This window comes from Poecilia reticulata, chromosome 8 (genome assembly GCF_904066995.2).
Source record: "Poecilia reticulata chromosome 8, P_reticulata-male-v2, whole genome shotgun sequence".
Classification (NCBI taxonomy): Eukaryota; Metazoa; Chordata; class Actinopteri; order Cyprinodontiformes; family Poeciliidae; genus Poecilia; species Poecilia reticulata.
In genome coordinates this window covers 848,611-870,534 of record NC_088837.1, presented here as the reverse complement: position 1 = coordinate 870,534, position 21,924 = coordinate 848,611, and the positions used below count along the sequence as shown (strand labels likewise).

General features: G+C 40.6%; 2 protein-coding genes across 4 annotated transcripts; one reads left to right on the top strand and one right to left on the bottom strand.

Annotated features, from left to right (window-relative positions):
* The first annotated feature begins 1,114 nt into the window (after nt 1–1,114).
* On the top strand, nt 1,115–8,024 carry clpp (caseinolytic mitochondrial matrix peptidase proteolytic subunit). The gene is made up of 7 exons (XM_008415068.3): nt 1,115–1,250; nt 2,816–2,917; nt 3,153–3,224; nt 3,302–3,398; nt 4,358–4,545; nt 4,637–4,742; nt 7,421–8,024. The coding sequence occupies exons 1-7, from the start codon at nt 1,239–1,241 to the stop codon at nt 7,654–7,656; spliced, it is 813 nt and encodes a 270-aa protein (XP_008413290.1). The 5' UTR covers nt 1,115–1,238; the 3' UTR covers nt 7,657–8,024.
* Nucleotides 8,025–9,320: 1,296 nt separating this feature from the next.
* On the bottom strand, nt 9,321–21,609 carry aldh3b1 (aldehyde dehydrogenase 3 family, member B1). 3 transcript variants are annotated; one of them, XR_014088463.1, is made up of 11 exons: nt 21,379–21,609; nt 17,243–17,412; nt 16,848–16,958; nt 13,831–13,951; nt 13,520–13,605; nt 13,241–13,322; nt 11,716–12,108; nt 10,373–10,539; nt 10,191–10,290; nt 9,703–9,921; nt 9,561–9,611 (listed from the first exon to the last, which is right to left on the bottom strand). XR_014088463.1 is itself a non-coding variant. In XM_008415069.3 (10 exons), the coding sequence occupies exons 2-10, from the start codon at nt 17,402–17,404 to the stop codon at nt 9,424–9,426; spliced, it is 1,410 nt and encodes a 469-aa protein (XP_008413291.1). In that variant the 5' UTR covers nt 17,405–17,412; nt 21,379–21,609; the 3' UTR covers nt 9,321–9,423. The 3 variants fall into 3 exon arrangements, 2 of the variants coding, with proteins under 2 accessions (XP_008413291.1, XP_017161808.1); XM_008415069.3 differs by lacking the exon at nt 9,703–9,921 and having other exon boundaries at nt 9,321–9,611; XM_017306319.2 differs by lacking the exon at nt 9,703–9,921 and having other exon boundaries at nt 9,321–9,611; nt 21,383–21,609.
* Nucleotides 21,610–21,924: the final 315 nt, after the last annotated feature.

Here is a 21,924-nt window from a genome sequence, read left to right as displayed (position 1 = left end):
CTTCATTTCTGTGGGGTCTTTTTTTCGATCAAAAACATTTCTAAACAGATGACTGGGTCTTTAGCCTATTTTAGCTAACTGGGAGTATGCTGCAGCCTCATTGATTTCCTTTTTACAAGATTACAAACATGATTGCATTATTTGCCTCAAAGTCACCTTAAAACACCTTAAAATTTAATTAAATATTTGATTTCTGACACTTTTTCATCAAGAAAACAAAACATGAAATTATGAATCAAACTTTGTTGTCTATGACTTAATTCCTCATCTGGTTTGTTTGTTTGTTTGTTGTTGTTCTGTTTGTGGTCTTCCACTCACACGGTGGTGGTGAAAAGCAGATGTTATCTAGTAACTACAGGCAGAGGTGCATTAACTAAAAATTGCCCCAGGTGGGGTAGCGGGGGACTATTCATTTAATTAAATAAATCTGTTTTCAATTCATCATTAAAGATTTTTTTTGTGTTAATTTTCATCACAAAACGATTGTTTAAAAAAGAAAAGGTAAAAAATCCAAGAAAGTGGATACGTTTTATAGGCACAGTACTTCAGAATGATCAGATACTCAGAAGAGCAAAGATGTTTTTATACAATAGTTCACAAAAGTCTGATGAGCTCCATAGCAGCTATAGCTCAATCCAGAGGTGAGTAGAGCAAACCATATGATTTGCACTACTTCAACATATATTTGCTCAAGTAAAAGTCAAAATTAGTCATACAATAAATTACTCAAGTCCACTAAAGAACTATCTGATTTCATATTTTAAAATTAAGTTATTCGGCAGACGAAAAATATTGCTTTTTATGCAAATTCAGGTGTTCTAAAATCTACAATAAAGAAATATAATTCTACTCATGTTTTGGTGCATTTCTCTGATTAGTTAAAATTCTCAACTGTTTTATAACATCATCATTAGCTTATCTCATCTCAGTCAAAATGAACTTGCTTGCTTATGATGAATAGTCGTTATCGGTAAAATTCTAAAAAAAAAAAGAAGAAAAAGAAAACCAGATAGCGAGAAAGAAAGAAAGAAAGAAAGAAAGAAAGAAAGAAAGAAAAAAAGAAAGAAAGAAAGAAAAGGCCACCCGACCTGACTGAATCTATTCACACCACACGGTGGCGACAAAGCAATACTGTAAAAGACGGAAATGATGAAAGAGCTCAACAAAGGTCGAGTTAGAATAAGTTCCGGTGTAGCAGGGTCAGGTAGAGGGGGCTACACCTGGAAAACACTTCCAGAATGCTGTTACGAGTGAGTACAGAACCGAGTTTGTGTTCCAGCAATGTGTCGGGTACAGCTGCGCCACTGAACGCGGCTCACGTCAAGCTGTTGCTGTTGCTTCGCCTTCATGGCAGCATGGCAGCTGCTTTAAGGAGGCAGCCGCTTCCGGTCCTGTCCATCAGTCTCAACTGAGCAGCAAAAGCAGCTGTGTCTGTTCTCCACTTTTTGTTGTCTGGACAACAGGACGGCTGCATCCTGATCACATTCAGAACTGAGAAGAAGTCTGATGTTCGGTCAGCAAATATGCTACAAAACCTGTTTTTTATTGAAAATATGAATATTCTTCTTAGCAGACCTCTAAAAATGACTGCAGTAATTGGAAGCTCTACTTTTCAGATCAAGTAGAGAGACGTTACGCCCGTGTTTTCTCATAGCTCTGATTTAGTTTCTGAAAGCTGGTCCATTACTTTCAATTGTTAATATGATTTAACAATTTATATTCTGGTGTGAATGTTCTGATTTCTAAATCGGAATTGTTTCTGATTCAACTCTTCTAATGTGAATTGTTAAATCAGAAATTAAAAGCAGTTGACAGCAAAATAATATGAATGAATTGTTTGTTTATTTTGTTTAGTTTTTTTTCCAATCCCGTAACCAACCAGGCGTGCATGTCACTTGCATGGACTGGATCAGACTGGCTGGTCACATCCACATCCATCTGCTACAATTTCACATCATTAGTTAAACATCCACGTCTAAATGCCAAACTGTTTTTAGTTAATCAGAATGTAATATTTTGTTGTAGTTTTTACCTGTTTGCTCGATGGATCGAACTTTCATTATCAAAACAAAAAATGATGTACAAATTACTTTAGACTGATGGAAAGAGAAAATGTCCCCTTCTACATCTCCCACCATCTGCAGCACCAGATGATGGGACATGCAGAAATATCGGCTTGGCCAATCAAAATCCAGCATTCATCCCGTATCTTGCTGTCATCCAATCATCACCATTAAACAGCTTCATTCTGCTCTTTGGCTTCTGTTTCTGTCGCAGTGGCCGCTCTGTGTTGACTTTCCAGAAAATGAAGTGACTTTCTTTACTAAATAAAATGTTCAGGGGAGTTCAACCTTTATTCCCTTTTTGTGCGTTGTTCAGCTAACTAAACTTCACTTAGAGCCACAAACATCACGTGATATTATTATAAGCCCAAAATGGTCCAGACCCCTGTCAGATCAAGTTTATAGTATCTTTTGAGTGGCCTAACCAAAACCCGACTTTATTCTCAAGCATAATCAGAATAGCAGAGGAAACCCGGTATAGCTGCTGGCTTATAAGGAGGGTTTAAATGCTGTAATACAGACTTTTCTTTTGAATATTGAGAATCACTCTGTTAATGTTAACTAGAAGATGGAAACACATAAATTACTGCTTTCAGATGGACTCTCTTTTTACAATGAGGAATTAATTTTAAAGATGTCCATCTCATTTTCTTTCTGAAACAAACTTATTGGTTGAAATTAATATTTTTAATCTAAATCTTCATTTTGTATTTATTCATGCTTAAGATGAAAACTTGTTTTCTGTCTGATAGAGGGTGTTGAACATTGGGGGTCTGACTGTGAAGGTCAGCAGGTCTTTCCACCACAGTCCGGTGTGGAGGAGTCCTCTCATCCCTATAGTGGTGGAGCAGACGGTGAGTAGCCTGACTAAGGATTATCCACAATGCACAACAAGGTGCTCTTCACTGTGGGGTTTTGACACTTTCTCTGGACTTTGACTTGGCCTCTTTTTGTTGAAAATGTGCTGCAGTGTTGGGGGGATTTTATGTAAATGTTTTGTATATTTAATGACTCAATTCACATATCCAGAATAGTTTGTTGTACATGTTGCAATGATGAAGTCGTTAAAAGCACTTAACTGTGTTTTAGGGCAGAGGAGAACGGGCGTACGACATCTACTCTCGCCTCCTGAGAGAGAGAATCATTTGTGTGATGGGTCCTGTAAGTGTTATGGTAATGGTGAAAATATGAAGACATTTTCAGAGGAATTTGTCAAGTATCTTTTTTACATTGCTCAGATTGATGACAACATAGCCAGCCTGGTGATCGCCCAGCTGCTCTTCCTCCAGTCAGAAAGCAACAACAAGCCCATCCACATGTACATCAACAGTCCAGGTAGGAGCTTTACTGTTAGCTCATTATTAGCTCACTGTTAACTCACAGTTAGCTCCACTATTAGCTCATTGTTAGCTCAATATTAGCTCACTGTTAACTCGGTTAGCTCTGCTGTTAACTCAGTTAGCTCCATTATTAGCTCACTGTTAACTCACAGTTAGCTCCATTATTAGCTCACTGTTAACTCACAGTTAGCTCTTCTGTTAGTTCACTGTTAACTCACAGTTAGCTCCATTATTAGCTCACTGTTAACTCACAGTTAGCTCTTCTGTTAGTTCACTGTTAACTCACAGTTAGCTCCATTATTAGCTCACTGTTAACTCACAGTTAGCTCTTCTGTTAGTTCACTGTTAACTCACAGTTAGCTCCATTATTAGCTCACTGTTAACTCACAGTTAGCTCTTCTGTTAGTTCACTGTTAACTCACAGTTAGCTCCATTATTAGCTCACTGTTAACTCACAGTTAGCTCTTCTGTTAGTTCACTGTTAACTCACAGTTAGCTCCATTATTAGCTCACTGTTAACTCACAGTTGGCTCCATTATTAGCTCACTGTTAACTCACAGTTGGCTCCATTATTAGCTCACTGTTAACTCACAGTTAGCTCTTCTGTTAGTTCACTGTTAACTCACAGTTAGCTCCATTATTAGCTAACTGTTAACTCACAGTTAGCTCTTCTGTTAGTTCACTGTCAACTCACTGATAGTGCCACTGTTAGCTCAGTATTAGCTCATTGTTAAGCCACAGCTAGCTCTTCTGTTAGCTCCACTGTTAGTTCACATTGATATTAATGACATGCATTCATAAAAACTTTAAAACTTATTGCTGCTGTTATTCAGTTGTGTCTACTTTCATTTTTAACTACTCACATTTTTACACCATGCTTTCTCTGAATGTGTTTGTGTTGAAGGATTTCCAGCTCAGTCCTAAATCTTGACCTATACTCCTTCTTCTGTCCAGGCGGGGTGGTGACAGCAGGCCTGGCCATTTATGACACCATGCAGTATATCCTTAATCCCATCTCCACCTGGTGCGTTGGCCAGGCAGCCAGCATGGGCAGCCTGCTCCTGGCTGCAGGTACGACTGGCATGAGGCATTCGCTGCCCAACGCCCGCATCATGGTGCACCAGCCTTCAGGTGGGGCCAGGGTAAGCAGGCCAGTTTAGACCTATCAGAGCTAAGATCTGGAGAGTTGACACCTAGAATAAAGATGGAGCTAACAGAGTGCTGTGTTTCCAGGGCCAGGCCACAGACATCGCCATCCAGGCTGAGGAAATCCTGAAGCTGAAGAGACAAATCAACAACATCTATGCAAAGCACACAGGCCAGCCGCTGGTCACCATAGGTAGGTTAGTGAGGCTTAGTGAAGATGTGAACCTGAAGAAATAAAGGTTTTTAGGTGAAGAGGGGCCCAGTTGTGATGTTACTGAATGGAGCCAGTAACAGACTGTGGAGAGTGTAAACACTATAATAGTGAAAATAGAGATGAAATTACTCAATGGAACTAAAGGCTTGTTTCTTGCAAGATAAATTAAACTTGTTCTTTCATAAATTGATTAACTGAATAAAATCTGGGCTAAACACTGTTGCCTTGCACCAAGAAGGTTGTGGGTTCAAACTTCCCTACCATGTCATATTACTGTTTATTTATTTACACAGAGACAATGTAAAACAATTCATGGTACCACGTTAGCACACAATGCTCATTTCCCCCTGCAGCCCTGAACAGGTTGATTGTAATCTAGTATGATTTAACAGATTATGAAGTGGTGAAAAGCCAGTTTAATATTTCATTAAATACACTCCTGATCAAAATCTTAAGACCAGTTAAAAAACTGCAAGAATTTGCATTTTGCACTTTGGATCTTAATAATACCCTTCTTAAGAAAGATCTTAAGAACCTTCTGTCAAGAAGGTCTTGACAATGTTAAAAATAGAAATCAGCGTAAGACACAAAAACTTTTGAGCGGGGAATTAATTGAAAACTGCATTTACACTCAAACATGATTTTTTCAGCTGATCAAAAGTTTAAGACCATAGCTCAAAATAACCCGAAAACCCCCCAAAACAGAAATCAAAGTGTCAAAAACAAGGACTCAGTAATGAGTAGCTCCACCATTCTTGTTGATGACTTTAAACAATCGTTTAGGCTTGATGCCAGTGTTTCCAGGAGGCTAGTGGGAACATTGCTCCAAGTGTTGAAGACGGCTTCACGAAGGGCATCCATTGTCTGGAACTGATGTCCATTATTGTAAACTTCCCTTGCCATCCATCCCCAAATGTTCTCAATTGGGTTTAGATCCGGGGGACATGCAGGATGGTCCAAAAGAGTGATGTTATTCTCTTGTAAGAACTCCTTTGTTAGGTGGGCATTGTGAACTGCAGCGTTGTCCTGTTGAAAAACCCAATCATTACCACACAGACGAGGGCCCTCAGTCATGAGGGATGCCCGCTGCAACATCTCCACATAGCCAGCTGCTGATTGACGCCCCTGCACAACCTGAAGCTCCATTGTTCCATTGAAGGAAAACGCACCCCAAATCATGATGGCGCCCCCACCATGTGCCGTGTAGAAAACATCTGAGGTGGGATCTCCTTGTCATGCCAGTAACTTTGGAAGCCATCAGGACCATCAAGGTTACATTTTTTCTCATCAGAGAAGACAACTTTCTTCCACCTTTCAATGCCCCATGTTTGGTGCACCTTGCAAAGTCCAAACGGATAATTTTGTGGCGTTGAAGAAGACGTGGCCTTTGAAGACGTTTTTTGTTTCTGAAGCCCTTCTCTCTCAGATGCCGTCTGATGGTTATTGGGCTGCAGTCAGCACCAGTAATGGCCTTAATTTGGGTAGAGGATCGTCCCGTGTCTTGACGAATCGGATCCTGCGGCTCAGAGCTGGTGACATGTTTTTGGGTCTACCACTTGACGTTTTTGTTCCATAACCCTCAGGATCATTTAAAAAATGCAAAATGACTGTCTTACTGCGTCCAACCTCAGCAGCGATGGCACGTTGTGAGAGGCCTTGCTTATGCAGCTCAACAATCCTACCACGTTCAAAGTCAGTGAGCTTTTTTGCTTTTGCCATCAGGAGGTCTTGACAGTGTAAAGACTTGACAGAAAATTACATGGAATCCAGATTTTTTCACAGCTTTTGGCTTTTAAAGACTATGGTCTTAAACTTTTGATCAGCTGAAAAAAATCATGTTTGAGTGTAAATGTTGTTTTCAGAAAATTTCCTGCTCAAAAGTTCTTGTCTCTTGCACTGATTTTTTCCTTTAACATTGTGAAGCTCTACTTAGAACCTTCTTAAGATCCAAAAGTGCAAAATGCAAATTCTTGCAATTTTTTGACTGGTCTTAAGATTTTGATCAGGAGTGTACATGTGTGATATCATTATTCAGATCTCACTGAAACCATGCAAATCAAACTACAAACCAACAGACGGTTCATAAAACAGTTACTTTGCCTTCATCAATAATGAGTGCAAATCCGCTTATTAAATAACCACAAATGTGAAAATTTGCAAACATTTTATAACTAGACCATGTTATAATCTCATTTAGTAAATTGTTTCAATGACAATGATTTCTTTGCAGCTGATGTCTCTGTGGAGTTAGGCGGTCTGTCCCCTTCCGTCTGTTTAGCAGAATATTCCATGTTTCTGCTTCTGTGGTCAGCCATGAACTGGTATTTGTGATTTTCCTGGAGGATGATGTATCTAAGGATATGTTGGGAATCTGAATTAAAAAGTCTTGGCAGTCCTCCAATTAACTCCTTCATGCTTCTTTTGAACTGTACTCTTCTGCTTGCCGCAGATTGTTAGGAAGCAGAGGAGAAATGATTTAGAAGTTTGCAAATAAAATGTGCAACTCATTGATCTGCCAGCTTAGTACAGACATGTCTCCTGATGGATGCTGAAGTGACCCTGTCAGCTGAAAGTGTGGCAGGAACCTGAGTGAAGGTTTGAGTTGAGGTTTTCACTGGGCTGATGTAAACGGAGGCTGTTTTCTTTCCACCTTTCAGAGAGTGTGATGGAGAGGGACCGCTACATGAGTCCCATGGAGGCTCAGGACTTTGGGCTGATTGACCGGGTTCTGGTGCATCCCCCGCAGGCAGGCCAGGATGAGCCGGAGCTGGTCCAGAAGGAACCACCAGCAGCAGCAGCAGCACCCAGTCCCTCCCCACAGCCGGAGTCTGCTGGCCCAGATCAGGCCCCGCCTGGTACCAGCTCCCCCTCCTCATACAAACCAGAACCCTGAACTGAGAGCAAAACCCAGCCTCTCTCTTTCTTCACTAGGTCTTTGTTCTCCACCATGGACGCTCTGCTGAGTAGCTCAGGCTCATACTTTGAAAGAAGCAGAACTTCATTCCTCCAGTGAATGAAATAAATCCCATATAATCCAGACTGACTGTAGGCGTCAGCAGTCACCTTTAACCCTGCTTACAGTCTCTTCATCAAGTCTGGTACAAATCAAGTCTTTAGTTAATGAATATGAAAAAGCAAACAAAACAATTAATGAGCTTCCTGAAGTGTGCAAAAGTTTCACAAAGATGGCTGCCAAAAATCCCTTCAGGAGTGGAAACCTTTGTTATTAAGATTTCTAATAAAACCATTAGTTTGACCACAGAGTGTCTCTGCTTGATCCATCCATGACTCTGAACCCCGCTGACTGAAAACTCTTATAATCTTCGTAGGGTCTTTAAAACTCTTAGTTTTTGTTACTTCTTAAAATCATATTTTATTGTCATAAATTTGCTTATTCGATCACAGTTTCCTTTTCCATTTTTGGTGAAATGTGATCCATTTGCAGCGATGAATAGAAAAAAATCTCAAATGAAATAAATAACCAGACCTCCTCCAGGTAGCAGATGCTTCCTAATGACTCATTAAATACGACTCAACTTTAGCTTTTCTACATGAATATTTCTGAGAAAATAGAAGATGTAGGTGAAAAAAGTCAGTTTTAGCTGAACTTTGAACATATCAGTTCAGCTTTCAGTTTGTTTTTAGTCTATACGATATAATCATTCAGGGATTAAACTGAAGGCAGCTGGACGACTTCTGGTGTTTCCTGCAGTGTCTTGGTTCTGACCACAAAATACTCCCAAAGAACAAACACTTTTTTGAATTTTATCATATTTCCTTTATGAAGCATATTGTCCTTCTGTAGTGTAATACTCAATTCATCCTGCATCAAAAAAAAATTAATGTTGCATAAAATCGCAATATTTCTTCCCATCTCAAAGTGAATCTCGTATATTATATAGAATCATCACACACTGAGTGACATTCCTTGTTTCTTGGAGTTTTGATTATTGCGGCTTACAGATGATGAAAACTCAAAAACTAAGAAAATCAGAATATTGTGAAAAAAGGTTATGAGTGGAAACTCATGATGTCACATCCTAATCAGTAAATGAAATCTGAACACCTGCTGAGGTTTCCTGAGTTTCTCACTCTGGGTCAGTATGACTGGACAGATGTCCAGGAGACAATCAGACACACAAGGTCATTGCTGAAGAAGCTGGCTGTTCACAGAGTTCTGTATCCAAAGAGTATTAACAGAAAATTGTGTGGAAGGCAGAAGTGTCCGAGGAAAGGTGAACCAGCAACAGGGAGAACCACAGCCTGGAGAGGACTCGTGTGAAATCCTTGCAGAAAAGTCTGACATAAGGAAACTGATGGATTTCTCTGTTTTGCAACATAAGTAAAGAAAAAAAATTATTTACATTATTCTGACTAAAGGGACAAATGCTTATAGTTTCACAAAGACAATGCCATAAATGATACCAGTGTAGCAGTATTTTCAAAGGATATCGGCAAAAAATTCATCTTAAAAATATAGGTAGTAAAATGTGGAAAGGTTTACACCTTCAAAAGAAGTAATATTAATTTATACAAATACACCCATAACCTTCCAAATTGTTGCAAAAAATACTTTATTTTCCTCCTAAGTTGTTTCAGTGTAAAAGGTTTCTATTTGTCTTAAATTCTCATCTTCGTCAGGCTGCCTTTGAGAGGCGCATCACATGAGAGAGCAGGTGCTCTGTGCAGACGTGGTCCAGCGCAGCCACTTCAGCTTGTCATCACTGTAAGGCGGGTAGCGCAGGCCGTTGAGTCTCTCCAGCGCCCAGCCGCGCAACATGCAGGCGCGCCGGTGGCTGAACGTCTCGAAGCCCCAGCGGCCGTGGTAGGAGCCCCAGCCGCTGGCCCCTGGATGGGCGGGGAGAGAAACACACTGCAGGTTAGATATGCACAAATTATTAAAGCTCCAGTACAGAACTTTTATAAAAATGTTTTTTACACGTTTGTTAAAACTGTCACCGCGTCCTGACAGCATAACATGAGACAGATAATCTGTGAGAAGATCGAGCGCCTACTGCACCGTTCCCAGTCAAAAACAACCCGTGATGCTGTCAATCAATCCAGTGAACGCGCTGCTCTGAGGAAGAACTGTGGCCAAACTGTCAACCGACCAAAACATGGCTGCCCAGATGACCCCAGGGTCAGCAACCTCCACCATCTAAAACACAACATTATATTCACTCCTACTAAATAAAATACCTTCAAAAAAGCGTGGCTGATCAAGTTTTATCAATACAAAATATATAATTGTTTTGGTACTTGAACCAAATCCTGGTTAAAACAGTAACAAAATTTTCTTTCTTACTTTGAAGTTTTAGAACAAAGGAACATATCAACCAGTTTGTTCTACATTTATGGAAAATAAGAGAGAAATGGCTCATAGTTTGTGACCTGAAGAGAAAACATGGAATAAGTATGTACACCTACCGACGCCCCCAAAGGGCAGCCCAGGCAGGGTCATGTGAACGATGCCGTCGTTGGAGCAGAAGCCTCCACTGCTGGTCTTCTCCATCGTCATCTTCACCACCTTAGAGAACAACAACATGGTGATCCTCACAGCTATGGGTTTCCAGCTTTCAGCAAGCAGCCAGCAGAGTTCTGGTCCTTACAGAGGATTCATCAGAGAACACGTAGAGCGCCAGCGGCTTCTCCTTACGATTCACCAACTCAATGCCCTTCTCCAGTTCCTCCACAGTCAGGATGGGCAGGATGGGGCCAAAGATCTCCTCCCCCATCAGGACATCATCTTCCTCTACATCCACCAGCACCGTGGGCGCTGGAAGACACACACATGGAAAACTTCACAATACATTATCTTTGAGTGTTAAGTTTGAATTTAGGCAGACCTAAAAATGATGTAATGACCAAAAAATGTTCTCTTTCAAAAGTTACTCACTTTTACTACAAATCGTATCTCAATAACTCAGAACACATTCAAAGAAACTGGAATATTATTTAAAAAAAATATTTAACTATCCATTTTAAATTATAAATTTAATGTCCATTACCTTTATTACACACAGTGATATATTTATTGCGTTAATTTAAGCCATAATCATAATGTTTATGATCATGGCTTATCACTGACAAAAATTCAAAATTAAAGTTTTCTAAAAATGTAATATTACATAAAACCAATCAAACAGAATTCTGATGAAGAATCAGAATCTGTGGCCTGTTGTCAAGAGGAGATGAGACACCAGAACCAACGATACAGAAGAGCTGAAGGTCAGCCGACTGCTGTTCAGTGTAACACAGGGGAGCACCCAAAAATCAGCCCCGACCTCCTTCATTTTGGTGATCGCATTTACATGTCAAGCCGGCCTTATCTACCTAGTCTGAACATCAACCACAGATACCAGCAGGCAGCCCACTGTTACCAGCTCAGCAACTTTCTTGCTTTATTTAGCAACATTTCAGAAAATATGAACAGTATCGACCAAAATCTGGATCGACAGGTCAGGCTTTTTAAAGATCAGTGATCGGCTAGAAAACTGAAATTGGTGCATTAATATACTAAATTCCCAAGAAACTGACATGTATAACTTGGTGTGTGATGAATATACACAGTAGACAAGTTGAACCTTTTCCATTCAATTACTGAGAAAAATTTACTTTTGTATGATTTTCTAATTTATTGACTTGCAGCTTTACATGACAACAGCATTTATAAGGCAACGTTTAAAAATCTTTAATTAGAAAGAGGATTTAGTGTTTTCTTCACCTTAAATACATTTTAAGTTAACACATCCAGCTCATTGCCAACTTTCAAAAAGGATCTTTAACGGTTTGAACACGTCTCTCCTGCGACAGTCAGAGTGAGCTTTACATTAAGGAATCTCGCTACTCAAACGCTATGATATGAATAAATGTTTGGAAATGATTTATCAGTAGCAGCTCCTGATTAGTCGGATGTTTAATATTGTTCTCCAAAGTCTAGTTAAAGGCCCACCTATGTATTTATCGTCCTCGTCGCTCTGTCCTCCAATAACGACCTTCCCCTTGGTCCTCTCCAGCAGCTTCATGAGGCGAGTGAAGTGGCGAGCGGACACGATGCGGGACAAGTCCGGACTCTTCTGCAGCTCCTTCCCATAGAACTCCTCCAGCACCGTGGTCAGGGCGGGGACCAGGGCGTCCCGGGTGGCCTTGGTGCACAGCACGTAGTCTGGAGCCACACAGCTCTGGCCTGCGTTGAAGTACTTGGCCCACACCAGGCGGTGGGCTGCAGCTTGGATGTTTATCCGGCCATATATGAGGCAGGGACACTTACCGCCCAGCTCCAACGTTACGGGCGTAAGGTGAACTGAGGCGGCCTGGACCACAGTGCGAGCCACCGCTTGGGAACCTGAAGGCAGGAGCGTCAATGTCAGAGGTCACAGAGGAAAGAGCTGCAACGTTTTCATGTGAAATGGTAAAAGGACTGAACTTAGACATTCATCATGGACATCAATGTCAAATTTTGCAAGAATGCATATGAGGTGACCTTTTTCCAGGTTAGGAGGATCATTTAAAGGGGCAGAGTATCAACTCATAGCACAGTTAAGCAACTATGTTATCTTTAATTGTAATAAAAAAGACCAAAATAGGACTTAAAAATGTGACTGTAATTTAATGCCTTGAAATTGGGCCTCGGTCTCTTTAAAAACTCCACCTTCAGGAAGTCATCACAAGATGGCTCCACTATTAACCCTTTAACAACATTTTACCAGCTTTGCTCTGAGAAGTAGCTTCTATAGTGAGCTCAGCAGATCCACAGTTCCACCAGGTGTTTGCTAATTCCTGCCACTAGTCTGAAGGAGCTGAGTGGGGGGAGTCATGGGGAAGGGCTGTTCTGTGAGGTGGAAACTCAAAATCTTGGAAACTCTGAGGAGCTGCGTCTCAAAGGCAGGGCTCAGTTCACTCAGGCGTTTTAACAGCTGAATGGTTGCCATGGAGATGAAATGATTTGTCAAACATGGATGAAAGAATCACGCCAACACTCCAGATATGTTTTTTGATGGGTGCGTAGCATTATAACTGCACAACAGCTGAAACACTAAATGGCCTGTTCAGAGTTGCTTTTGACTCATAATAACATACTTTATGATGACTAGCCTTGATGATTTTGATGATGGCATTTAACAAAATGTAATGTGCATTGCAGTTTCATAATTGGTTATTGTATGGTGATTTTATGGTGTAAGCACATTGAAGTGCAATGTGCTACACGAATAACCTCGGCAGCAGTAGAGGATTATGGGTCGGTAAAACCTCAGTCAGACTCTTCAAAGCCCCGTCTGTAGCAGGAAACCAAACGGTTCCCATGAAGCCTACCATGTCTGTGCTCATGGCTCATATTCTCATGGCTTCATATGTCAGATGACTCATCTTTCCAACGAATCAGCAACCATCAGATGTACACCTCTAAACACCATGCAACCTGGTCCTGCATGTTTTTGGTTCAGCGCAGCAGATGTGGAGTTCCACAGGGCTTCTACCTGTGTAGAAGATGTGGTCAAATCGGTTCTGCAGCAGAGCCTTGGTCTCCTCTGCTCCCCCACGAACAACCGCATAGCAGTCCTGAGGAAGCAGCAGCACAGTGAGGGCAGAGAACGAGCTGACATGGAGCTGACATGAAACTGACATGAAGCTGACATGGAGCTGACATGGAGCTAACATTAAGCTGACATGGAGCTGACATGAAACTGACATGGAGCAGCCTGGACCAGCATAAAACATGAAATGGGTTTAGAACAGGCAATGAGACTTCTGCTCACCTGAGACAGGTATTTAGGAATGAGCTCAGCCACCAGGCAGTCTGTGGCCGAGCTGACCTCTGAAGGCTTGATGACTGCACAGTTTCCTGTCAGGGACATTAACCGTTACTTCACACAGCTTTAAACACACAACACTTAAGAACAGATTACAGCATCGATACGGAGATAGAAGCTGAATGAAGAGGCTTTCACCTTGAAACTGTCTCAAGGATTCAGACACAGCTTGCTGACATTTAATTAAAATGTCAGCTGACTTGCTGACATTTAATTAAAATGTCAGCAAGTTATAATAAAACATAAAGTCTGCAGACCTGCAGCAATGGCTCCAACTAGTGGTAAAATAAGGAGTTGCAGGGGGTAGTTCCAGGGTCCGATGATGAGCACAACTCCCAATGGTTCCCTCCGCACAAAACAGTCATCTAGTTTTGTAGCCTGTGAAAACGACAGAAAGGCATCAGCTCATCTACAACAAGCCACGACACACTGGGTTTTGAAGGAACATATCTGTGATTGTATCTCCTAAAATTAAAGCTTCCACTTCTCTTATTGAGCACTTAATACTTTAAGGGCAAAGCCATAAGCTTACAATTAGAGGTGTGCCGATCGACTGGTCACTGATCATAATCGGGCCGATTTTTGTGAAAAAGTGCATGATCAGTGATCGGCGATCATTGGCTCTTGTTGCCGATACCGATCACCTGCATCTCATTTCGCAGCCTGTCTGTGCAGCTGGTCTCCTCTTTCCTTCACACTGCACAAAAGCGCAGCAACAAATCCTAAGTGATGTGGAACTATAACGCACTGAGTGAATGGGGAAGTTTGCGTGTTGCAGCGGAAAATTGAAGCACGTTAAAATGCATCAACACAACGAAGCTAATACGACATAAAAACAATGACATACTTGACAGAGTTTGGCTACATCGAGGCTCACTGCAGTAAAAAAGACATATGGAGGATCAGATAGCAGGTAAAGCAGCGCACAGCTACAAACACTCACCCGGATTAGCATGACGGTCAGAAAGCTAAACAAATAACCCGCAAAATTATTTAAGTCTCTGAGCTGCGATGTAAGACGCTGGTTCTGCTCTCGCTGTTGAACCGCTGCTACGCGCTACAGGTAGTAATATTTCACAGACGGAGCGCCGCTTCTGCTCCACCTGGTAGTGACTCTCACACCGAACCTCTGCTTAAAGCTGCAGCATCTAACCTAAAAAATACATTTTACATACGTATTAAAACTTTCGCTGTCCTAACATGAGACAGATAATCTAAAAAAAAAAAAATCAATCTCCTCCCTGTTCTGCATAATTACTTCGCTCAGTCAGAAACAGCCAATCAGAACTAGCAGTAATCAGCTAGCCGCCATGCTATCAGGAAGTTTTCATTCAGTAACTCAGGATTGTTTATTGTAATGGAACCTGTATTTGCCTTTGAATGTTAAGTTTTATACTTGAATTTTTTTGGCAATGTTGAGAGGTTTTATTTTGACTCCTTGCATTATTTAGCCTCTTCAGAGCCTTCATATGTTATCAGTCTGTTAAAATTGTACTGCTATTAGTATTACTAATAGCAGTACAATTTGCAGAATGCCTGTTTTGTTTAGTTTTCTTCTTGGAAAAAGTTATTAAAAACAAGTTTTTGTCTAAATTAAGGTGAATTCATGGTTCCTTTTTCCACATAATGTAACCGGTAGTGTTTATGATTTTTAAAAAATATATAATAATTATGTGATCAGAATCGGTGATCGGCCCTCATGGGTGATCGGTATCAGTATCGGCAGGAAAAAACCTGATCGGCACATCTCTACTTAAAACCAATTACCAATTCAAAATGATTAAATCATGTCAGGGGGAGTTTGGTCATCGCTCTGTTCTGCTTGTCCTTCCTGCTCTAATCTACTGGCTCACATCGCAGCGTAAACAAGACTCAACAGGTATTTGTTCTTTACACAATACTAAGTATTACTAAGTGTTTCCTAGTAAAACTAGATTGTTGGATTAAATGTGAAATTTTGAAATGATTTCTAAAATTTCTAAAAGCAGATATGACACGTAGAATTGGAATTCTTAAAAAGGATAAAATTTAATTTTTGCTGTAATATTTTCAGCATTCTGTTATCTGACGTTTCTCTGTTGCGGTAGCCTGAATCAAGAGCCAACATCACTACACAGAACTTTTAATGTCTATAAACATTCCCACCAAACGATGGTGTGGTCACTAAGGAACATCCAAATATCTACAGGCCTCACATTCCTTTATAAAGGTCAGAGTTCATGATTCAACAATGAGAAATGGGACGACAAAAATGTCATCCCAGGAGAACTCCAAAGCTTTGAAGATCTTCATAATCTCCAAGACTGTTGGGGAAAATATTCTGTGGACTGAGGAGACAAACATGGACATTTTTAGAAGGCATGTCCCCTTTTTACATCTGGTGTAAAACTAACTCTGTACTACAGGATAACCATGCCAACGGTCAACACGTGGACTTCTTTGCTACTTGAACGATCTGCTATAATTAATGGAACCACAAATGTCCTCTTCTGAGAAAAATCCCTGATTGTCACCTTATCAGTTTGCAACCTTAATAATCCTGGCTCGTGAAAAGAGCTAAAAAAAACCAAAAACCTCAGAAAACAATAAAACAAAGGCTTTGGGTGCTTGTGTCAAACGCTGGACTAAAATTTTTTCAAGATGTGATGGTGGGACCTTATGGTGCGTTCACACCAAATCTGTTTTGAGCATCAGGCGCGTCTGGTTTACATTCAGAGTCTATGTGGAGGCGCGTTTCGAGCAGCGCGATTTGAACCGTTAGGAGCATTTGACGCGTCAAGTGAGTCCAACAAGAAGCTTTGCTTCACATGTCCAAACGTGCACACATGTCAAACTTGACACGCGTAATGCATTTGATGTGAACGCACCATTAAAACAAGCTATTCATGCTTAATCATTTACCCCATTCATCCCTAGAGACCCTAAATTTGGGGGGAATTGCAATGGTTTCACAAAACTTACTGGAACAAAAACCATCCAACATGGCTGAACTAAAACTATTTTGCAGTGAGTGGGCCAGCATTTTTATGTCAAAGGTTCCCTGTCAGTTATCAGAAATGCTTCATAGTAGATGTTGCTGCCAATGCTGGCACGGCTAGGCATTAAGTTACCATAGTAAATTGTTTTTTTTAAACAAAAACAAAACCTGTTTGTTTGTTTGCCTTATATTAAAGGCTTGTATTTAGGAAATCTCTAAGGGAACAAATACTTTCTCCCAGCGCTCTCTCTGCTGTAAGCAGCAGCAGCAGCGAATGCAGCGTTCAGGTGAACTTACCAGGTTTTTGGACACATACTCCGGCTGAATCCAGGTCGCCACGTTGGAGATGGCATGATGCAGGTCATTGGTCACTATTTCCACCTCAGAGAGGATGCTCTCAAATTTTGGCTGAAATACAGAAGCAGCAGCGCAGACAGATGTTATCCCTCAGCAGAAATTATGCATACTGATCTGAATCGCATATGCAGCTTCAAAAATTTGTTGAGTAAAAACTAAGCAGGAACTTTCTGCAGTTGGACGGTTGCGGCAGGAGTAAAAAACAATAAAAAAAAAAAACGTTCCTCTTGCATCATAGTCAGGACAGTAAAACAAGTAAATCACTCAGACTTTGGTTGCGCAACTCTTGTGTGGTCATGTGGTGGTGCAGTCTGAGTAATACCGGTGTCAGGTACCTTTGCTAAGTCTTGGTGTAGCGCTTTTACAATCTGCTCCTCGTTGTCTTTGACCAGGGCCAGCAGCTTGGTGAGCTGTGTTCGACGAAACTCCAGCGGCAAAGTGATGCCTGACCTGAAGGCCGTCCGTAAACGCTCCAGAACCTGACTGTGGGAGTCCATCCCTGCACCTGGAGCACATCATCCCATTCAGACTTTTAGGAAAGGGTTTAATACCGACATGAAACAGGTCTGAAAGTTTGTTTTGGTAAAACAAGTAAGTTTTTTTTTGTTTTGTTTTTTTTAAGACAAAAAACATATTTCACAAGGTGTAATAAAACCTGACGAGCCTGTCCAAGTGATTCAGCAAAAGACGAGGATTAAAGAAATGCAATAATTTTCACTGTTGACTCATACAAAAACTTTAAAAATAAAGAAACGGTGATGAGCAATGGCTGACTGGGAATCTTACTGTGAAGAGGCAGCTGTCTTTAGTTCAAACCGGGGATAAGGAAACTCAACAGGAATGTACCTCATTTTGCGATAGGTCAGCAGAAGTTGGTATCACTTCTGCTAAATTGTCACTCCTTGGTGACAATTTAACAAAATCTGAAACACTTCGGTTTAGAATAATCCTGGTTAAGTTTGACCTAAGAGTCTCTTTACAATAAAATAACTGCAATATGTGAAACTTTTACTAAAGAGGGAATTCAATGCGTTGTTTCAACTTTTTAAAAATGATGAAATGCCTTATCCCCAGTGATTTGAACTTTGTTGGCCATTCACATGAAAAAAATTTAACTTGCCTTAAGACTTATTCTTCAAAAAGGGAAAAAAGAAAAAAGAAGGTGATGATTATTAACTATTCCACTCCTAAAGAACATTCACACCTCTACCAGTCTCACCCATCCATATCAACATAGGCGTAGGAAGCGGGGGGACATGTCCCCCCCAATATTGGAGAGAGCCACATTCGTCCCCCCCCCCCAATAATTTCACCGCAGTTGCGAAGAAGGGGGGGGCGGGGCTGTTGGTATTCCAGCTAAATCCTGAATATACCCAATTTGGGTTGTCTTGGAGTTTTTATCGCAACCTGTGGGGGTTTTCCTGTCTGGGAACGAGAATACGGCCTGTTGAATGTGACAGGTAGCCAATCAAAAAGCGCGGTGACGTAAGAACAGAGGGGAATCCCAAAAAGCTGACATATCGCGCAACTGAATCCGGTGGATATTGGAGATGATATGTGGAAATGTTTATTATTAAATCTAAAGGTCATTATTATGTTTATTCGGTTAAAAATGTTAACTATGAAACAACAGTCACCTCCAAATCATAGTGCAGCAAATAGAGCGGCTGCTCCTGTAGTCTTTAATCCACCGCCTTTTCCTTTTGTTACGTCTTTTATCTCTTAAAATGACTCCACAAACTATCACTACTGCTTCTCCATAGTCATCCGTGTTTGATTATTCTAAATTCCCGCTATGTTGGGAGTTTTACTGGATTATCCTCTGGAATCGGGATGTTCGTGACTGGAATCGGTTCGTGTTGCTCCTGCCTTGGACACACGAACCGATCGAACCTGTTGTACTTTTATCAGCTCTGTGGTCACAAAGGTTTGAAGAATTGGCCGACAATTCTTAAATCTTTCCGTCTAAACCAGACTTAAGACTCACAAGCTCTACTCCTCTTCTCTCGACCACTGCCCAAACGCTCTGACTCTGGTCGCTATGGTAACGTTTACATATCCCTTCAAAATAAGATACAGATGTGCCACAAAAACGAACATTTTACTTTTGTGAAAATTGTAACCCACAATACTCACTAACGTAGCCCTGATCTTGTTTCTCTGCAACCAGACGGTCCCATCAGGGAGTGACGAGAGACAATGACACCCGAAGTGTTGCTTGAGCACAGCTTGCTTGGTCTCTACATGGCGAAGCAGCTTGAAGCTTCATTGCCTCATGAGCAGCCGGTCGCTGCATGTTACGCAGAGCGGCTTGTAATGTGGGACTCACCTACCGGACCTAAATCCATTCTCCTGTCTCTTCTCTGGGCCTTTTCCCTTTGCAAAGAAACTTTCCAAAGACATCTGATCTGTTTCTTACTCATTTCGTTGCTTGTGGCCTCAGTGTTGGCGCGCAAGTAACAGAGAATCCGGTTAAAGGATTTTCAAAATAAAAGATCCTCCAGACTCAAATAATACATAAAACATAAAACGGAAATCAGTAACTTACCAAATCTTTTTTGGTAAGTTACTGAATTCAGGGCTGGAAAGTGAGACTGAGTTAACAGGGAGGAGCTAAGGGTCTGTAAGGTGTGAAAAGTATCATTTTTATTTATTTTGTTGATCAAATTGTTGCACTGATGTAGAGTTGTTCAAGAAGAACAAAACTTGTTTTTTAGATTTTATTTTTGTTGGTCAAACTGCTGTATTGAGTTTAAAACTGCCGAGTCCTTTTTTATGATTTGTTTTTTTACTTTGGTTTTAGAAAGAGGTTCAATTACCAGTCAATTTATATCAATGCATTTTGACCAATAAAATATATCAGAATCTGTTAGCCTGTCTGTGCTACCAGAGCATTTAGCTTGCTAGTTGTGAGGCAAATGCTAAAGTGAGTGTTCATCCTGGAATGATGGTCATTATACTATGCATAATTTTAATCTGATTATTGGATTGTAAATAGTAACATGTTAGAATATTTGTTACTAAAACAAGGGTCAGATTAGAGTAACGCATTACTGATGTGTTGATGGCATAATTGTTTGACATTTCTGCTCAAGCTATTTACTGATCTGTCAGGTTTACGATATGCGTCCCCCCCAATGACAGACTCGTTCCTACGCCCTTGCATGTCATGATGTAGTGACCTGATGGTTGTGTTCAAGGTCCCATGAAAGTTTGGGGAATATTAGATAAATAATTAGCTCAGGAAACAATTTCACATGAAACATTTTAGAATTGAGTAAAGAATTTTAAACACACTAAACCTGAAAGTTCAGATCATAAACGTAGTGACAGATGGCGCCACCTTCCTAAAACAAATAATTTAGTCAGAAGTGATTTTTTTTTTTTTTTTTTTTGGCTTAAGTCATCTTTAGACAAAAAATAACTTTGGCCATTACTTTAGGAAGGTGGCGACATCTAGCTGTGATCCAGTGTATCATCTTCAGTTTTTAATGTAGAAAGACAATAATAGAATAAATCATGAACAGAGGCCTGACTGGAACCATTCAGGGACATAATGGGGAGCAAGCAGAGGTTCCAGTGACTGGCTGACCACAGTCTTGTTTGATTAGGCTCTACCAATCTGGAGTCACACAGACGGTTTTCCCCAAGTCAAACTGTTTGTTCTTAATCAATAAGGACTATGGCACTCAGCATTGTGGTGTCAAGCTGAATCCCATTTGAGGTTGTTGCAAAACTTTAAAACAAAAACAAAAAAAACACTGAAATAATCCTTTTGTGCTTTTTCACAAACCAGATCACAAACCAAGCTTTCTGTTCACTGTAGAATAATCTGGTTTCTGTTTGACCAGGTTAAGGATTTTTGACTTCTAAAGAGAGAGAATCGGGAGTCCAAGTTTGATAAGTGAATTAGTACTAGTGCTTCATAACCGAATCAGATACCAACTTCACCCGCAGCAAAAAAAACTATCCCAACAACATACACGTGTGTATTAAAATATCTGGAAGCGTGGGATTGGTCATGTTCCCTCTTCAACTATATTAGACTGCTTTAGAACGAAATTAACGTCTGTAGAAAATTATACAAAATTAGGTTGGGAAAATTATCCGCCTGGGCTCGCGTGCATAAATAACAGAAAACAAGACTGCAAACACTTGCGCCTGATTGATACCGGTTAGTTTACTATCAGTTATGGGTTGGTCAAGATCAAACACTATCAGAGCTACTCATAGTTCCAAAAGCACCACAAATGTTCGAGAAGAAATATATATTTAAAAAAAACCTGCGTCTTCTACAAGTTAACAGATAACTCCCAAAGCACACGACAAACTTCGTTTATTTCCTCCATTTCTTACATTATGCACAACCAGTTCGCCTATTCTGCTATGTATCCCTCCGCAGTGACTGGTGAACCTTGTGTAAAAAGCTCAAAATTAACTGAGATAAGAGATACAGCTGCGATGTATCTACCTACTGTTGCGCTGGCTTCTCCAAATATCAGAATCGACAGCAGCCGTCGTGACGAGCCAGTGCTTCAGGTGAGAAGGACTTCTGGTTTCCGGGTGGTGCGTCCTCTACGGGTCTCGGTCTTGTTCCATTTGCGAGGTGGGACTAGTTTTTGTTCGAGCTGGAAAAACTAGCCGGAAAACTAGTTAGGCAAGACAGAACGTGCACCCTCACCCCGACGCTCCTTCCTGCCACAGCCGACATTTTATTCAGAAACCTCTGGGAAAGAGAAATGCTAAATGCCTTTTGCTTACCCACACAAAATATTACAAAAAAGAATCCCATTTTAGATTGCAACACTTTAGAAAACCTAGAGCTTGACAAAATTTCAGCATGGTCATGGTGGGAGATTTACAATAAAAATTTTTTTTAAAAATCTGAAATCCTTGAACCTGAGTGGATGATACGGATATCTTTTTTTAATTTTTAAAGAATTTAAGCAGAAATATCTAATACTTGCGTCTTTCTAATGTCTCCAGAGAATGGGCTTATTAAAATAAAACGCCACCA